The sequence below is a fragment of the Megascapheus bottae genome, chromosome 25 (assembly GCF_031878675.1).
Source record: "Megascapheus bottae isolate mThoBot1 chromosome 25, mThoBot2.hap1, whole genome shotgun sequence".
Lineage (NCBI taxonomy): Eukaryota > Metazoa > Chordata > Mammalia > Rodentia > Geomyidae > Megascapheus > Megascapheus bottae.
Window position 1 is genome coordinate 18,599,107 of NC_143533.1, and position 17,998 is coordinate 18,617,104.

At 43.4% G+C, this 17,998-nt stretch overlaps 1 protein-coding gene and 1 long non-coding RNA gene across 2 annotated transcripts in view; one reads left to right on the forward strand and one right to left on the reverse strand.

Annotated features, from left to right (window-relative positions):
• The window catches only part of Fbn1 (fibrillin 1), a 206,242-nt gene that overhangs the window by 181,344 nt on the left and 6,900 nt on the right, over positions 1-17,998 (forward strand). Inside the window, exons 50-62 of the mRNA XM_090358457.1 lie at positions 4,083-4,232; positions 4,519-4,584; positions 4,802-4,918; positions 6,108-6,227; positions 7,131-7,253; positions 8,550-8,681; positions 10,052-10,177; positions 10,903-11,109; positions 12,555-12,680; positions 12,873-12,995; positions 15,558-15,674; positions 15,763-15,891; positions 16,350-16,469. Coding sequence (XP_090214583.1) covers positions 4,083-4,232; positions 4,519-4,584; positions 4,802-4,918; positions 6,108-6,227; positions 7,131-7,253; positions 8,550-8,681; positions 10,052-10,177; positions 10,903-11,109; positions 12,555-12,680; positions 12,873-12,995; positions 15,558-15,674; positions 15,763-15,891; positions 16,350-16,469 — 1,656 coding nt within the window. The remainder of the gene's footprint in view (positions 1-4,082; positions 4,233-4,518; positions 4,585-4,801; positions 4,919-6,107; positions 6,228-7,130; positions 7,254-8,549; positions 8,682-10,051; positions 10,178-10,902; positions 11,110-12,554; positions 12,681-12,872; positions 12,996-15,557; positions 15,675-15,762; positions 15,892-16,349; positions 16,470-17,998) is intronic.
• LOC150046513 (uncharacterized) lies at positions 156-17,777 on the reverse strand. Its single transcript, XR_016539707.1, has 4 exons — positions 17,677-17,777; positions 4,771-4,896; positions 4,505-4,645; positions 156-638 (listed from the first exon to the last, which is right to left on the reverse strand). It is a non-coding gene; the product is annotated as an uncharacterized LOC150046513 (long non-coding RNA).

Genomic DNA, 17,998 nt, shown 5'->3' on the forward strand with positions numbered 1-17,998 from the left:
CGTCCCCAACCAATTTTATAGAATTTTTATATGCAACAAAGCTTTGTTAGAGTTCACTGAAAACTTGATTATTTCTACTCAACATTTTGCTTTTGAACTAGTTATGTTAGAAGTATGAAGGAAAGAACTGAGACTTGTATGGTTAGTTTGATCCACTTGTATTTGGGGGTAGGGAAGGGCTAGAACTTGATTCAAAGAGATATTCTCTCTATACGGTGTAGACCAACCCAGATAAATTTTGACTTGAATTTCCTTGTTTGTGTGTGCTTTTGGCTGGGCCTGAGTTTGGAAAGAAAGCAGTGAGAAACCTGGTGTGAATCTGCCGATGTGGCAGGCCAGAGGAAACTCCAGGGCTATTAATTCAATTTGCACTGGCCTGTCACACAGTCCCAACATCACAGGAAGAACCAGCCCAGCTGTGAGCAGCCAGCCACAAGCTCAGCTCCAAGAAGCGGAGCCAGAGCTGAGGAATGTGAGCCGGGAAAGTGGCTTTCGTCCTTCCAAAGACATTTCAGAGGTCAGGGAGGGCTGGCTCTGTGCACATGGGCAGGCAAATGCTCACCCTGTGGGTCTGAGTTCACGTGTCCGCGGGGCACAGTGCCACCCCAGTGCTGGCCACCTCTGAGTGATAGGTGATTCTGGAGAAAAAAACACAAGCACAAGTAAATCTACCAAGCACTGACTCTGCTCTAGGTTAGAAATCAAAACTGGGGTTTTAATAAGATACCAAATTAGGAGGGAGATTTCCATATCCATGGAGTAAGAAAAATCCTACAGAAACACGGGTTACATTTGAAGCAGCTTGATGCCGTGGCACGTGGACAGAAGCCAGCCCTGGAGATCACAGGGACCAAGGAGTCCCTCCTACACACCTAGTCCTGTCAAGGGAATTCGCCAACTAGAATGACTCGAAAGCTCATGAATTTGAGTCTCTGCCTAAATGTAAGATGTTTTGTTTTCAAGGTGGAGAGAAGATAGAGTTGGGGTGTAGAGCAAAGTCAGCAAATAAAGGAAAAGAAATAGAATTTTCACAGATTAATAGTAGAACACGAATAGATCTGGGTTTAACAAAACTGTAGTTTAGGTAAGGTAATGTGTGCCTGTAATCCCAGGTGCTCCAGAGTTTAAGGTAGGAGGACTGTTGGCTAAACACTGATGAAGCAAACTTGACAGACCTTATGTGAAAAAAACAAAACACTAATGCCAAGAGCGTTGAGAATATAGATCAAGTGGTAGAGTGCTCACCTGGAAAATATTAATCTAGGGGTTGGGAAGGTGGCCTAGTGGTAGAGTGCCTGCCTAGCCTGTAGGAAGCCCTGGATTCAATCCCTCAGTACCACATACACAGAAGAAGCTGGAAGTGGTGCTGTGGCTGGAGTGGTAGAGGGCTAGCCTTGAGCATAAGAAGTTCAGGGACATTGCCTGTGCCCTGAGTTCAAGCCCCAAGACTGGGAAAAAAAAAGAGGAGGGCAGAGGGAAAGAAAGAAAAGAAAAGAAACTTTGAATTCAATCCCTGGGGACCAGCCATGGGTGAAGGGGAGAAGCACTGTGAAGTGGAAACATAAAGGAGTTACTGTTTTGTACAATTGTTGAGATCAGTTCTTCTGAGTAGCTATTGAATTATATCTTAAGATGGCTGTTTAGCACTGATGAATATAAATCATTATATCTAAAAAAAAGAACTCAAAAAGCAAAACCAAAAGCTATTGTCTGAGAAATGAAAATTGGCAACATTTTGCAGTTTGTTTTCACTAGACCTGGCACTGTCCCTGAGCCTCTTGTGCTCAACGCTAACACTCTGTCACTTGAGCCACAACACCACTTCCAGCCTTTTCTGAGTTTATTAGACTGAGTGGTCTCATGGCCTTTTCTACCCAGGCTGGCTTCATTTGAAGCACAGTCCTCAGAACTTAGCCTCCTAAGTAGCTAGATTACTGGGGTGAGCACCAGCGCCTAGCTTTGTTGTTCTTTTTTTAGAAAAGCAAATGTTTGGGGGGCTGGGAGTTTGGCCTAGTGGTAGAGTGCTTGCCTAGCACGCACGAAGATCCGGGTTCGATTCCTTGGTACCACATCCAGAGGAAAAAGCTGGAAGTGGTGGTGAGGTTCAAGTGGAGGAGCTCTGGACTTGAGAAAGTCCAAGGACAGTGCTCAGGCCCTGAGCTCAAGCCCAGGACTGGCCAAAAAAAAAAAAAAGGCAAATATTTGGGCCAGGAGTTTGGCCTAGTGGTTAGAATGCTTACCTGGTTTGCATGAAGCCCTGGGTTCGACTCCTCAGTACCACATACATAGAAAAAAGCTGGACCTGGTGCCCAAGTGGTAGAGATCCAGCCTTGAGAAAGTCCAAGGATAGTGTTCAGGCCCTGAGCTCAGTCTTCAGGAATGGTGAAAAAAGAGAAAAAGCAAAGCAAATAATTTGGTGGTTAGGCTAGGGATATGGTTCAGATGGTGGCGTACCTGCCTAGCAAGCAAGCTCAAGGCATGTTAGAATGGCAGATATGCTACAAGACAAGGCCTGTCTTTGACAGTTGTCGAGCTTCAGAAGGGTCAGCTGTTGAAGGTGCCTGGTAGGAATGAGGCACACACATGAGGAAGTGGAGAGACTACAGAGATGATTTATCTGGAAGATTAGGTGCCATGAAGAGTAGAGCAAGTTTATTAGGAAGTCAGTTGACTCTTAGCTTATAGCACTTGGTAAACAGGCAGGTGGGTGGATGGGTAGGGAGGTTCAGTTGGTAAGTAGATGGAGAGGTAAAAAATCCTATTTCTCATTTGAATCCACAAAGACTTTAATTCTGCAATGCCAGATCTGGCACCTCTTATTTTTACATGATCTCCTTTGTCATGAAATTAAACCTGGTGAAATTCCTTGAACAGAAATGTACAGGTGGCTTCCCACACTGAAAATCAATGACAGGAGAGAAGCAGGGAAGCAGAGGTGGTCAAAACCAAAGAAATAGCATATGTTCAAAACAGACTGAAGCCACTTTCTTAAAACTTGCAGATTTTGGCTTGGGTGTCATAAGAGAAATTGTGCAAGGCTTTCTGGAAGTCAAGTTTGAAGAAAAACACATTCCAGACCTCTGCATGAGCTCACTTCTTTAGAGCACCCAGTTTGTTCTATTGACATGGAAAAGAGTTTCCAACATCATGTTCAAGTGGTGTTGGACAGTTTTATGGCAAAAAGAGACCCCATCTTCTTGGAGTCACCAAGCAATCATCAATACTAAAGAAATATGTAGATTCTTTGAAGGATTGTTTAACTCTTACCCAGCCTTCCAAAGCCCTGTCTTCCTTTCTTCACTTCTCTGCTGTACTAAAGAAACTTGAAAAAATCTAACTATGTGGCTCTGTGTGTGTGTGTGTGTGTGTGTGTGTGTGAGAGAGAGAGAGAGAGAGAGAGAGAGAGAGAGAGAGAGAGAGAGAGAGAGAGAGAGAGAGAGAGAGAGTGTGTGTGTGTGTGAGAGAGAGAGATATTTTCAGAAAGACTGACTTGCATTTTGGGCCAACAATGCCAGGAGTACACGAGTAGCTGGTTCAGTGACTCGCCCTTGAGGGCTGGATTTTCACAAGTTCACAGAGTTGTCTTGCTCTATACCTGTGTTTTGTTTATTGTTGTTGTTTGGAGGGGATGGGCAGTTCCAAAGCTCAGAATGGACAATAATGTGTGATATCACGGTAACTATTAAGAGCCGCAAAGGCTCCTTATCCTCCTGGGCTTGCTTACACTGTACAAACCCAAGTAAACAGTGACCAATGATGGAATCTTGCAAGTGATTCCATCTGTGCTGTTCCAGTCCTGAAGTCACTTGTGAGAAACAACTCTCAGGACTGGATTTTATTATTCACATCGAGTGGTTCTGAAATCCTGGCCAAAATGAGAAATAAAGCCACATAAATGTTTTCATGGCATGTGACTTCTAAGTTTAATGCACTCAGTTGGTTGCTCCAGCAGTCACGGAAGGAGTGTTGCTGTGGAGAGGAGAGAACACGTGTGGCCCTGGAGATGGTTTCTTAGAGTAACCGGTTAGACAGCGGAGATTCGGTAGGAGAGTAACAGAGGGTGTCGTGAATCTATGTTGCAGATTTGCGAATGAGCTATTGCTATGCCAAGTTCGAAGGAGGAAAGTGCTCATCACCCAAATCCAGAAATCACTCCAAGCAGGAGTGTTGCTGTGCCTTGAAGGGAGAAGGCTGGGGGGATCCCTGTGAGCTGTGCCCCACCGAGCCAGACGGTACGTGTGACACGGCTTTCCCCATGTACAGACCTTAACGACAGTACGACAACTTCACTGTGAGCGGAATGTGAATGCTCGCTAGCAGTTGCTTCATCTCAGCTGCTAGGTAGTTGGGTCGCTTTAGTTATGAAGCAGATGCCCAAGGTGCAGATACGACCCTGGGAGCCTTGGTAACTCCCGCAGATTCTGGGCATTTTCTCCTGATGTCCAGCATGTGGTGGGTCACGGGCCTGCCACAGTGTTGAGGTGAGGGCGGTGCACTAACGTACCTGTGTCCCCGCAGAGGCCTTCCGCCAGATCTGCCCCTATGGGAGCGGGATCATCGTGGGACCCGACGACACGGCCGTGGGTGAGCAGCCCGTGCTGGATTTTCTGTTTTTCTCCACTAGTTGTGACTTCTCTAGCTCTACCTAGAAAAGTCAAGCTCCCTTTTCATTCCAATGCTCGTGTCATTGAGATATCAGTTATATTGTGATATTAGCCATTTACTAAGCACTCAGGTGATTACCCTGTACCATTGTGCTAGGAAAATTACCTTGCCCTTCACTGTTGGATCTTTCTTTAAGATATGGATGAATGCAAAGAACCAGATGTCTGTAAACACGGACAGTGTATCAACACGGATGGCTCCTATCGCTGCGAGTGCCCCTTCGGTTATATTCTAGAAGGAAATGAATGTGTAGGTACGTAACAAGGCCGTCTCTCCCATGGGCTTTTATAAATTAGGAATTAAACTTCATGGCATTTTTGCTAGAAAGTATAGATACCAAAATAGGTCTGTGCATTTTGTCCATCCATGTAGAATAGTAGCTGAATCACCACCCTGTGCTACTGCAGTGAACCAAGCAGAAAAGGGCCTTCCTCTCGCAGATGGACCAATTCACTCCATTTCCTTTACAGCCCTAATGTTAGCGACATGGGATTTTTATTCACTTTTTAGATAAATATTCTTGACTGTGCAGTGTGATTTAATAACAAAAAGAGCAAATTTATCACCATTTTCTTTTGGGAGCATTCAGTGAGCACTCTGCTTATGCACATTTTGGCTACTTGTTTGGGGCTTTCTTCCATACCTTTTTCTTTGACTTTGGAACCCCAACATAAGATGTAACTCTTCACTATAGACCAAGTTTTAGACAGCTGAAATAAAAACGTTATTTCTGAAAAAAATTCTATCTTGAAACGTGTCAGATTGAGTCTAGTATGTGGTCCAAGAGAAGTGTTGGAAGCCTCATCTTAAATCTCTAGATTTCGCCAGGTCTCCTTGGTGAGATGTATTCTCTTTCCACAGTTGTTTAGAGAGGTCATATCCTAAACATATTTCTCCCCTGGACTTTCTTCTGTTTAATGTAAACCATCTGCTCTTAACAGGATCAACAAAATCAGCTTGAACCTTGATTTTATCCAGTGTATTAATTTTTCTTAATCTCTGGTCTCTTTGTTTTGCGTAAGTTTAGTCTATTTTATATCTGGCAAGAATCCATCATGTTTAAGGCTTCTTGCAGAATGATGTAATGTAGAGCTAAACTGGAGATATATTTCTATCTTTAACAAGCAGGAACTTCTGGCTGTTTATAGGAGCCATTTTTAAGCCATGAGAATATTTCCTCTCAGGTATTGGAAAAAGCTCACAGCAGGCTAACAGAAGTTCTAGAAGTTGAGGTGTTTTCAATGTCACTGCCATTGAGGAATCAAACTGCAGCTAAGAGTCTGTGATAAGACATGCACATTCCTTTCTTGCAAGAGTACACTGGGAACTAGATAAAATGATACCCATCAAAGTACTCTGCAAGAGCGGGAGCTGCTATCTCTGCCCAAGTGTCTCCTTTTTCTCAGTGCATCTTGTTTTGGATATATCCTGGTCTCTCACAGATACTGATGAGTGTTCTGTGGGCAATCCTTGTGGAAATGGAACCTGCAAGAATGTGATTGGAGGTTTTGAATGTACCTGCGAGGAGGGATTTGAACCTGGTCCAATGATGACATGTGAAGGTAAGCACTGCAAACACAAATCGTTACTTTTACTGATCATGAGAACAGTTGGTTCATTATAGCAGTTAGTAGTAAAACTACTTAAAAATTTTTTTTCAGTCTAGCAGGTTATTCCATCATTTCTTCTTTCCATGACCTCCTCTACACAGTATCAGTATCAGAGATACAGTCTTTCGAGGAAGAAATTTTGCCTTGCTGGGGGGTAAGGATGGGGGGAGGGGAAGAGAGAGGGAGGAGCTTATGGATGGTGCATACATCCAAGTTTCTCAGGGTCAGACAGGGAACTAATGAATGAGGGAAGGAGGGCAAAGTCTCTCATCAGAGATGGGCATGTTCAGTCAGCATCAATAATCTTTGGGGTACAACATGATCAAGGTGCTGCTTTTCCAGAACATAATCTGTGGGTTCTAAATCACACAATCTACAGGAGTCACTTCTTGCTCTTAATTCATCAGTTTCGTGATAGGACTTGCGGGTTTGTGTGGACTAGGTAGAGGGTGATCCAGAACACCGTTTGCTTAGGCAAGCCATCACAAGCTCATGGGAACTCATTGCACGGGAAGGAAGGTGGCATCAAGGGATCCCACTGCATGTAGTGGACAGAGTGGGAAATGGCCAACCTGAGTTTTCCAAACGAGAATTGCATACAAGTTCTTTAAGAACTTCTAGGTGTCTTTTCAGCTACCTAAATAACCATTCATAACTAAAACAGGAGAGCAAATCTATGCTGGAGCTGTGCTGAAAAAAAATCCGAATATATGGTCCTCCTTATACCAAAATAAAATAATCCACTCGCATTGCATTTTCCTGGAAACCAGACATTTAGTTCGTCCATATTTGCAAAATGGGTTTTTCTTTTTTGGTTGATATACATAATCCATTATTGTCTTTCTTCTACTGCAGATATAAATGAATGTGCCCAGAATCCTCTGCTCTGTGCCTTCAGGTGTGTAAACACATATGGGTCATATGAATGCAAATGTCCTGCTGGATATGTTCTCAGAGAAGACAGAAGAATGTGCAAAGGTGAGAGCCCAGGATAAAACTCATCCAAGGAGGAAACACCAACCTCTGTATAACAGATGTCATTCAAGGCTTACTACAGTCGAGGAGGGCTAGGAATTGGGGGACACATGAATACATGTAGTCTACAGGCAATTCAGGTATTGTCAACAAAGCAATGTAATGAATACAACGTTTTGACCAAGGGCCCTCCTTTCAGTATTCTTACTCATCCCCTCCCTCACTTCCCTTAATACATTCTTTTTTTGTTTTGTTTCTTTTGGCCAGTCCTGGGCTTGAGCTCAGGGCCTGAGCGCTGTCCTTGGACTTTCTCAAGGCTAGAGCTCTACCACTTGAGCCTCAGCACCACTTTCAGCTTTTTTCTATGTATATGGTACTGAGGAATTGAACCCGGGTCTTTGTGCATGCTAGGCCACACTCTCAGTCCTTGAATTCTTGGCTGCATTTTCCTCTACCACCTTCTCCTCTTCATTCATCCAACCCTCTTCCTTTGGTTCCACCTCACTTCTTTCAAGTACCCACTTTGTGGTGTTGAAATTTGCCTTTCTAAGAAATTACACCATTTGAGTGTTTTGGGGGGGGCTGGTCAGTCATGGGGCTTGAACCCTGAGCCTGGGTGCTATCCCTGAGCTATTCAAGGCTAGTGCTCTACCATTTGAGCCACAGCCCCACTTCCAGTTTCATCATTCAATAATTACTGTAATATTTAAATACTCCTTACTATATTTAGTTATAATAACTGTATAATGGGAGATTTAAGTTTTTCTTTTAATTTGTCATGCTCAGAAGATACTGTGATTTTCATGCTCTTGTCGTTATCAGTAATCAAAATAGTAGAGGCTGGGAGCATGGCCTAGTGGTAGAGTGCTCACCTAGCATACACAAAGCCCTGGGTTCGATTCCTCAGTACCACATATACAGAAAAAGCTAGAAGTGGCACTGTGGCTCAAGTGGCAGAGCACTAGCCTTGAACAAAAAGTATCCAAGGATAGTGCTCAGGCCCTGAGTTCAAGCCCCAGGACTGGCAAAAACCAACAGAATAACAAAATGCTTCAACAAAGAAGAAGAAAAGTAAAGAAGGGGCTAGGGGAAAGAGTCAGGGTTTTGAAGAGATTGTCAGACAGGAATAATTTGTTGGATTCAAAGGATGATAAAACACTCTTTTAAAAGGTCAAAGCCTGATACCGCACTAGTTCAACCCCAAGATAACTGATGAAAACTGGTTACTTCTATTTTCTGTGAAAGGGTAGCTATTTACCGCGGTTTGTTTTCTAAAATGTGCTTGTGCATCCTTCACAGATGAGGATGAGTGTGAGGAGGGAAAACATGACTGTACCGAGAAACAAATGGAATGTAAGAACCTCATTGGCACCTACATGTGCATCTGTGGACCTGGGTACCAGCGGAGACCTGACGGAGAAGGCTGCATGGGTAAGAATCTCGCATGAAGTGTTGAGTTGGATGTGTTGGGGGAACAGGAAGCCTGGGTTGAGTCCTGGACCAGAGCCTTTTGCCTTTCTAATTTGTCACAACGTTCAGTGGAGACCCCTTCCTTCTTAATTACATATGGATTTCAAGAGCCATGCTATGTTTTTCCTCTGAGCTCCCCTTCCCCTTCTTTCTTGGCCGGTTTTGATGCGGAGATCAGAGCACCATACCTTTCCTCTGTTCCTTTCTGCCACACTCACGTGAATTACCAAGTACATTGAGTACATACACCAGGTCCATGTAAGCAGTGGGAGCTAGCTCCAGACACTAAATCTCCTTCCCAAGTCATTATAATGTGGAGCCATTGAGCACTCCAACTCTAAACCTGGGGTTGGCAAATGACAGCCAGCAGATCAAGTCTAGCACATGAGCCTGCCGCATGTGTTCTGAAGAGATTTTTTTCAGGGCCTCGACACTGTCTTTCTCAAAGCTAGTGCTTGACCATTTGAGCCACAGCATCACTTCTGGCTTTTTTGTGGGTGTATGGTACTGAGGAATCAAACCCATGGCTTCGTGCATCCTAGCTACACAAGCATTCTCCTCCGCCAGTAGGCACACTCTTGGCCCTGTGAATAGAACCATTAAAACAAGGGAACTTAAGCCTGCAATGCTCGCTAATACTGGATATGGAGGACCACAGTCTGAGACTGACCCGTCACCTCAACAGAGAAAAGCTTGGTGGGGTGATGCGTGCCCATCATGCTTCTGCCTCCCCAAGAGACCTGTGTCAGGAACGCTAAGCTGTTCTCAGATGAGGAAGAACACTAGGAAAATACTGGATGACTCAGGATCACTAGCTATTGTAATGTTTTCTTAAAGCTGGGAAATTAAATTATGGTTTATTATATAATGTTTAACTATTACAAATAATCTACATTGAATATGAAGTCTAGACAGACGCACCCCGGTCAACACTTATACTCATAATCCTTCAACTTCGAACTCTTTCCCCTTTACTAAATCACCTTTTGGAGGACCTCTATATGATCTGCTAGCAAAATTCCCTTAACTGAAAAATGTTAGCAGCGTTGAAGGGTATTAAAATGTTATCAATTATGCCTTTAAAGGAGGTACACTCATATGTCCGTGTGTGTACTTGCTCTCTGGAAAGGTTCCCCACCTGAAACTGGTCACGTTCCAGCAGGGGAGAAATCTGGTGTAGCTGAGGGAAGAGACAGGGGAAGGGGACTGTGGCTGAATATCATATTGTCAATTGTGACCCATGTGATAATTTAATTTGTAAATAGAGAAATCAAGATTTTCTAAAAATAGATAACTGCTTCTGTTTTCCATTCTTCACTGAAACCACACAGATGAAAATGAATGTCAGACCAAGCCAGGAATCTGTGAAAATGGGCGCTGCCTCAACACTAGAGGGAGCTACACCTGTGAGTGCAATGATGGCTTTGTAGCCAGCCCCACCCAGGATGAGTGCCTTGGTGAGTAGAGCAGAAGCTTTCCTTCTATAAAATCTATGTGCATACATGTTGAAATAATAAAAGGGTCAAAGATGAACAAAATCACTACTTTTGCTACAGATTAAGTGCATTTTTCCCTGTTACTTCTGTATTTAATTACATCTTGGTTTGTTCTTATGCAGAGCAACTGCCATTAAATATTGACTATTAATGTAATAGTTTCCCATCTCATTTAACATGCAAACTTCACAGGACTCCAAAGACTGCCATTTGGGGCAAACCTGTGTGCTGAAACCCAGATCTTAGGTGTGAAACAGATGTCAAAAGTCTGAGGACTAAAAATGTTCATGATTTACTACTGTCCCCTGGGCTCAGTAGCACCCTGCAGCTAAATTCTTCCTCTGCTCAATCACTTGCCCAGAATTTCTTGGCTGACTGTTCCTTACGTTGCTCTGTGCCCACAAACCACCCCCCTGCGCCCCACTTGTCTGTTAGGATGATTTCTATATGTGTGTATGCACTGTCAGAAGCTCTTCTAAGCCAATACCTCTGCCAGCTTACTGAATCTCTTGTCTTGTTTCCTTCAGACGGCATCCTTTCTCTCTTACTGCTGCTTCCAGCTTTCCCTTCTCGCTCCTTCTCATCCAGGGTAAAGTGTTACAATCTTTTGGTTTTTTGGATCTGGCCAAATTCAGTCAAGCTCCTAACATTTCCTAACATGCTTTTTCATTCAATGTCCCCTCTAGACAACCGAGAAGGGTACTGCTTCACAGAGGTGCTGCAAAATATGTGTCAAATTGGCTCAAGCAACAGAAACCCGGTCACCAAGTCTGAATGCTGCTGTGATGGAGGGAGAGGCTGGGGTCCCCACTGTGAGATGTGCCCTTTCCAGGGCACAGTGGCTTTCAAGAAGCTCTGCCCCCATGGCCGTGGATTCATGACCAGTGGAGCAGGTATTCTGTTTTATTGTCATTTGTGACCAGTGCCACAGGCACTTCATGCAGGGAATCTTCTGTGAGTTTTATTATAAAAACAAGAATCTACAAAATGAGCCTATAGAGAGCTGTAGTTGGGATTAGAAAAAAAATTATGTTGTTCGGTATTCAAGGCCCCATGTCAATATGTCCTTGGTCCCTGGCTTCTTCACTGCAAGGCATCAGCCTTTGAAACAAGAGTTTGCTCTAAGTCCATTACTGGTCTTACAGAAAGATTCTTTATATAACTCTTGAAACAACTATTAAATTCTAGTTTACGCATAGGTATTTTAACTTAGAACATTAGCAAAGCATATTTCATCAAAGAATTATAATAACGGTAGTAAACCATAATAATGGTTCAACATAATTCCATCTGAAAAAGCACAAGCAACTTTACTCAAACTAAAAGGATGAGAAGGTTGCCTGGGTATCTGAAGATCTCCAGGCCTAGTGTGATTTCCATGTTTATCAATAGTAAGCTAAGTTGGGTTTTAGTTCATAAAGGGACTAAGAAGTGAATAGGGCTTTTATTACTATTTTCTTTTTGAGCTTCTTGGGAGAGCAAAAAGAAGTGATTGAAGGCAGATAACAGAATTGGATGTGGTAGTAGACAGTAGCAGGCAGTACACAGATGAAATGGAGCGACAGAAGCAATTTCCGCTGCTTTGGAGGATGTGAGATGGTGGAAGATTCATTTCCTGAGAATGTGCAAAAGTGCACTTCAGGGTAAACTTGAAAGAATCAGGCACACGGGGATGTTGATATAAAATGGTAATTTGGCAAGCCAGGGCTGATAAGGCATGTGTAAACTACTTGTGTTGGCACCCTACCAAGCAAGGGTCAGGGTGGTGAGGACAGTAGCTTTAATGCTGAACAGTACACACTGGGCGAGTACTCTCTGGTGGGGCCAAGAGTAAGGGGTCTTTTACTTAGGTGGCAAAATCCAGACTTTAGCCACTCCAAAACCGTGGTTCATTTCCTTTCTCAATATTATGTAATTTGTCATTTTTCAAGATTAACTTCAAACAGAGAGCTTTCCTCCTTATTTTGAAGATGCAATATTAGATAAGTGTCCCCTGCTGTGCTGTGATTATGTGAACTTGGCAGGAGGCGACCTTCATGGCCTGAGCAATGCTGAAGGCCAAAAGTGACTCAATGGGGGGAGGTGTTCTAAAGCCTACAAGAGAAAAATACAAAATTTAGAAGACTAGCATATCCTAAATTTTCCTGTAGCTTGATGAGGTTATTGCCATGTTGCCTTTCAGTTTAATTACTACCACAGCTATATGAAAACTATAGTGTCATGCCTTTGGTTTAGTTTGTTAGATTCACAGTATACTAATATACAGTTAGACAACATTAACCCATAGTAGTGCATACATTCTATTTTGCAATAACTTAATTTATACCTGATTGTCTAGATATTGATGAATGCAAGGTTATTCATGATGTTTGCCGGAATGGAGAATGTGTCAATGACAGAGGATCCTATCACTGCATTTGTAAAACTGGCTATACTCCGGATATTACTGGAACAGCCTGTGTGGGTAAGTGACCAGTTTCTTATGTTCCCCACTCTTAAGCTGAAATATTGGATTATGTGGTGGGGGGAGCCTCCAAGTTAATCATCTAAAATACATGCATAATTTCATAGGAAAACATAAGACAATGATGAAATACTAAAGTCTTGGGCATTAAAACATCCTTTTAAATGGAAATCACTGTCACTTCAATCATAGATCTGAACGAGTGCAACCAGGCTCCCAAACCCTGTAATTTTATCTGCAAAAACACAGAAGGGAGCTACCAGTGTTCCTGTCCAAAAGGCTACATTCTGCAAGAAGATGGAAGGAGCTGCAAAGGTAGGTATCATAGAATTTGTCTTTGCCCATTCACCTGTCAGTCACATCGTTGCAGTCCTTGTATCTGAGGAATCCACAGGTGAGCTTGGAGATGTGTTATGTACAAAAAAAGAGGTTCGCCCCTGAGGTTAGAACCAATGTAATAAGAAATGGGTCCCTGAGGCCAGGAGGTTGTTAAGGACCAGTGGCAGCAGCAATCTAGTCATTCATGGACACCCCAAGACTCTGATGAGGCTAATTCTTGAGTGGGTCTAACAATGTGTAGTCCCATGAAGACGTGGACTACACCATTGTTACCTAGACTCTGGCCTCAGAACTAGTTCCACAATCCTAGAAGACATAGTGCTTAAATAAAGACTACTGGATGTTCAGATTTTAGATGTACAAAGAAAGGCAATTCCTGTCTTGTAAGAGACATAAACATCACCCAGAATCTATATAGAGAAAGGAAGGCAGAACACAGCTCACCATCTGGTCTATCATCAGGAAACTTTGGAGAAGCCAGAAAAGTAAGGGAGGGTAAAGAACTGAAAGGACAGACATAGGAGCAGGAATAGACAGACTCTGATCTCTTTCCTGTGTCTTTTGGAAGTCGGGAAGGGGTGAGAGGAATGTAACAGACAAGTGTCAGAGGCTTCTTCTGTATCTTTACTTTAGGGAAAGGGAGTTGAGAGATCTGATTCTGAGCATCTTAAGTGAATTCTTATTCTGCAATGTTGAGGAAGCTCTATACCAAGCTCTTACTAGGTATTAGGAACACAGAGTACAGAAAGCAATTATGTGATTTTTTTTTACACATGTATTTACAATGTAAGCCTTTTTCTTTGTCTCAAAGTCTACATTCTTGGCATATATGACTAAATATGGAAAATAAGTGGTGCAGTTACGTGTATATGGAAAAGAGGCCCTAGAGAAATGTTGGGCCCATATAAGGAGGAAAAACAATCAAAGCCAGATATATGAATATGTGCAAAAGCCACAGTGAAACCTCTTGATTTGTACAACTAAGTTGTATGAGAAAGGTGAAAAAGGACCTTTTGAGAGGTGAGAATAGCAAGTGTTGCTCTCTCTAATATACCATGCTTATGAAATCAACCAATACTGTCATTGACCTGTCTCAGGTAAGCTTCTATAAAGATATGAAGATGCTATAGCAAAGCTCCCAGGGACCTTGAGAAGGGAAATCAGTCACAGACGAAGAGTAGGACATCAATTGGCAGGGAAAAATCACAGGACAGGCTCTATCTTCAGAGAAGTGAGCACTGAGGTGGCTGTGGCAAGTTTTCTCAGATGTCCTGTGCATCAGGAAAGGGCACTGGGAAGCAAACGATGTCATTAACACCCATCGGCGTGAGCGTGTTTATGCTGAAACATTCCCTCAATACACAGCTATGGTAAAATTCATGGCCGAGTGCATGGTGCATTCCTGCAACTTGGCTACAACGGGAGGGGTGGAGGATTGTAGTCTGAGGCCATCTGCAGCAAAAAGTGACAGTGTGTAAGTGGCAGAGTGCTTACTGCTCGTATTTTTCAAAAGGAAAATCAACTAAAGACTGCAACATACTTCGCATGTCTTCATTTTCCCCCCAGGGGAGGTGGAGGATTGCCTGCTCGGGGGCTCCAATTCTGGGCCTCTGTGCTGTCTCTGAGCTTTTCTGCTCAATGCTAGTGCTCTACTTCTGGATTTTTTTGTTTTCATGGACTTTCCTGCCTAGGTTGGCTTTGAGCCACAATCCTCAGGTCTCAGTCTCCTGAGTAGCTAGGATTACAGATGTGAGTCACCAGCACCCAGCTATCTTGGTATTTCTTTTTCTTTTTGTTGTTGTTGTTTAAGAGGGTGGGCAAGCCAGTCCCGGAGCTTGAACTCAGGGCCTAAGTAGCATCCTTGAGCTTTCTCAAGGCTAGTGCTCTACCACTTGAGCCACAGCATCACTTCTGGCTTTTTTTGTATGTGTATGTGGTACCAAGGAATTGAACTCAGGGCTTCGTGCACGCTAGGCAAGCACTCTACCACTAGGCCAAACTCCTGGCCCTATCCTAGTATTTTTAAGTAACAAAAAATAAGCCCCAAATTTGATGACATTATGAAGACAGGGGCCTGATTATATTTGATAAATACTAAATGTGGCTTTAAGAATTCTTAGTTTTTAGAAAATTGCCTATTGAAGAATTTCTAGAATGCTAAAATATAAAATGAAGGAGTTTCTAATGTACCACATACAGAGAAAAAAGCTGGAAGTGGTGTGTGGCTCAAGTGGTAGAGAGCTAGCCTTGAGGAAAAAGCCCAAGGACCATGCTCAGGTCCTGAGTTCAAGGCCTAGGACTTACAACCAAAAAAAAGAAAGAAAGAAATTCCTCAGTAAAGGGATTTGATTCTTTTGTGGATCTAAGGATAGCCCAATTCCTTTAACTTGTGTTATAAGTTGAGCCAATGATTCATGGAGTGGTACCTTCACAGGCTCCATTCTGACCGGGGTCAATGGAGAGTTGGCACAGCTTGCTGAGGGCAGTGTTTCTGGACCTGTGTCATCCACTTAGCACAAGGCCATTTTTTTCTTGCAGATCTGGATGAATGTGCAACCAAGCAGCACAACTGCCAGTTCCTGTGTGTTAACACCATTGGTGGCTTCACATGCAAATGTCCTCCTGGATTCACCCAGCACCACACAGCCTGCATTGGTAAGTTTAAGAAAACACTGGATTTACTTGGTCTTTGCTGAAGAGAATTTGGGGGCATTTAAATCCTTTCTCCCATTGCTTCTCATAGATAATAATGAATGTACATCTGATATCAACCTGTGTGGTTCAAAAGGCGTCTGCCAGAACACACCTGGAAGCTTCACCTGTGAATGCCAGCGGGGGTTCTCCTTGGATCAGAGTGGTGCGAGCTGTGAAGGTGAGCAGAGACTCCAGCTGTGGCTCTTAGGGAGGTGGCTTATGTGAGTAGTAGCACCCATCACCATCTTGTGGGTGGTGGAGACACTCAACTGAGGCTGGGAAATATTTCCAGAGCCCCAGGCTTTGTGTCTGCAATACTTGCCTTGTCTGGATTCATATTTTAACCTAAGAGGGATTGCAATTCAAAGCCAGCCTGGGAAAGTCTGTGAGACTCTTTCATTTCCAATTACTCACAGAAAAAGCTGCAAGTGGCAGCGTGGCTCAAGTGGTAGTGTGCTAGCCTTGAGCAAAAGTTGCCCCAGCAATGGTACAAAACAGAACACTTGGAGAACCAATAGTCCCCAGCTGGACTGTGAACTTTCAGTTCTACAGAAATCTACACATTTTCTTACTAGAATTGCCTTTTCCCTTCACGTGGAAATAAATGTGGCTTCAGGGTGACTCTGTTTTTTTCAGACGTGGACGAGTGTGAGGGCAACCACCGCTGCCAACATGGCTGCCAGAACATCATCGGAGGCTACCGGTGCAGCTGTCCCCAGGGCTACCTGCAGCACTACCAGTGGAACCAGTGTGTGGGCAAGTAGCCTCTTCCTTCCACTGCACATACTGCTCTCCTATCACCTAGGCACTGCCTGCTTTCCAAAACATTATATACTGGTAATAGAAACAACACACAGTTAAGACTGACCAAGCCTGATTCAAACCAAAGGAAATGGAACACAATGAAGGCTGCTTCCTCTTTTCCAGAATGAAGCACCCTTAGAATTCCTTGGCCCCTGTGATCACCAGCCCCTGCCCTTACTGACACTTGAGTTCTCTTCCTAGTGGGGTGTCACAAATCCTCCTCTGACTGAATGCTCTGCCCTGGACAGAGGCTGGTGTGCAGAAGCATCCTTTCGGCCTAAAGACACAGAAGTAGTTCTGCTCAACTCTACACAGCTTCAGGGCAGATAATGAGCAGCAGGAACAGAGTTTTCTCAGGGTTTGCTAAATTCTTTTGACAATTAAGGGAAATCAACAGACTCTCATTAAACTGAAAATGATACCATCTTTGATTCCACAATGTCATGGGAAAAGAACTCAGTGGACGTTACAGAATCAAAACACCAAGAGTTTGGAGGGGCAGCAGAGACCATCTAGCTCAAACCCAGGGCCCAGAAGCCTAGAGAGGGCAGGTAATAAGTCCTTGATGTTTTTGAGACAAGCCTGGAACTAGATTCCAAGATTTCTAACTTATTTTAAGACTGCCTTTTTTTCCAAGTGTCATTAAAACCTTTCCCCAGCTCACAGCAAGCATTTGCAGAGCGCCAAGTGTAGGCTGACTGCTTGGTCACATGACCTTTTCTAGCCGCCACATACTGGGTTACAGATCCTTTCTTAGCAAAACTTACACAAAAATGACTACTTCCTGAGTTGGTTGCATTTCTGCAATGTTTCACTTACTCCAAAAGAACACATTTCATGGTTACATTTATTAAAATCATCTCATCTAGCTTGACTTGGTGCATGACAGTTTCATAGAGGTATGTAACATTGGCTCGATTCACCCTAGTTCTACAAGAGTACACCATACAACTCTTGCTGCTGTCTGGTTTCAATAAAATATTTGTGGTCATTATCAGTTCTGGGGAGATAGTTGTCCCTGATTTTAATCACTAGTTTCTGACATTGTTCTCACAGAATTCTACAGTGGTCTTTGTTTCTTCAATACCCAATAATGTTTTTAGGGTTACGAGAGGAAAAAATACAGAAGAGGAAAGGATCCCAAACCTTGTTCTCTTACCTTCAGTCCAGAAATGTTTATTAAGTCTGGAGAGATGTGGCTGCATTCACAGAGCAGGTTTGCCTTGCAAGCAGGGCAGGCTCTGCCTTCAATGGTGCAGCACTTCTTTTAGGGGGAAAAAAGGGTTTGGGGTTAATGCCTCAAAATACCAAACTGGCTTCCTAAGTCCTAATGAAAATGATGTAGGGCTACAATGTAGCTTCTCCAGAGCTATGAAAACAGAGCAGATCTCTTGGACCAGCTCTGCCTGGATCCTTATTCATAGCTGGCTAGAAGTTGACGCATTCTAATGGCTAGGTTTGGGATATGCTGTGACTTCATT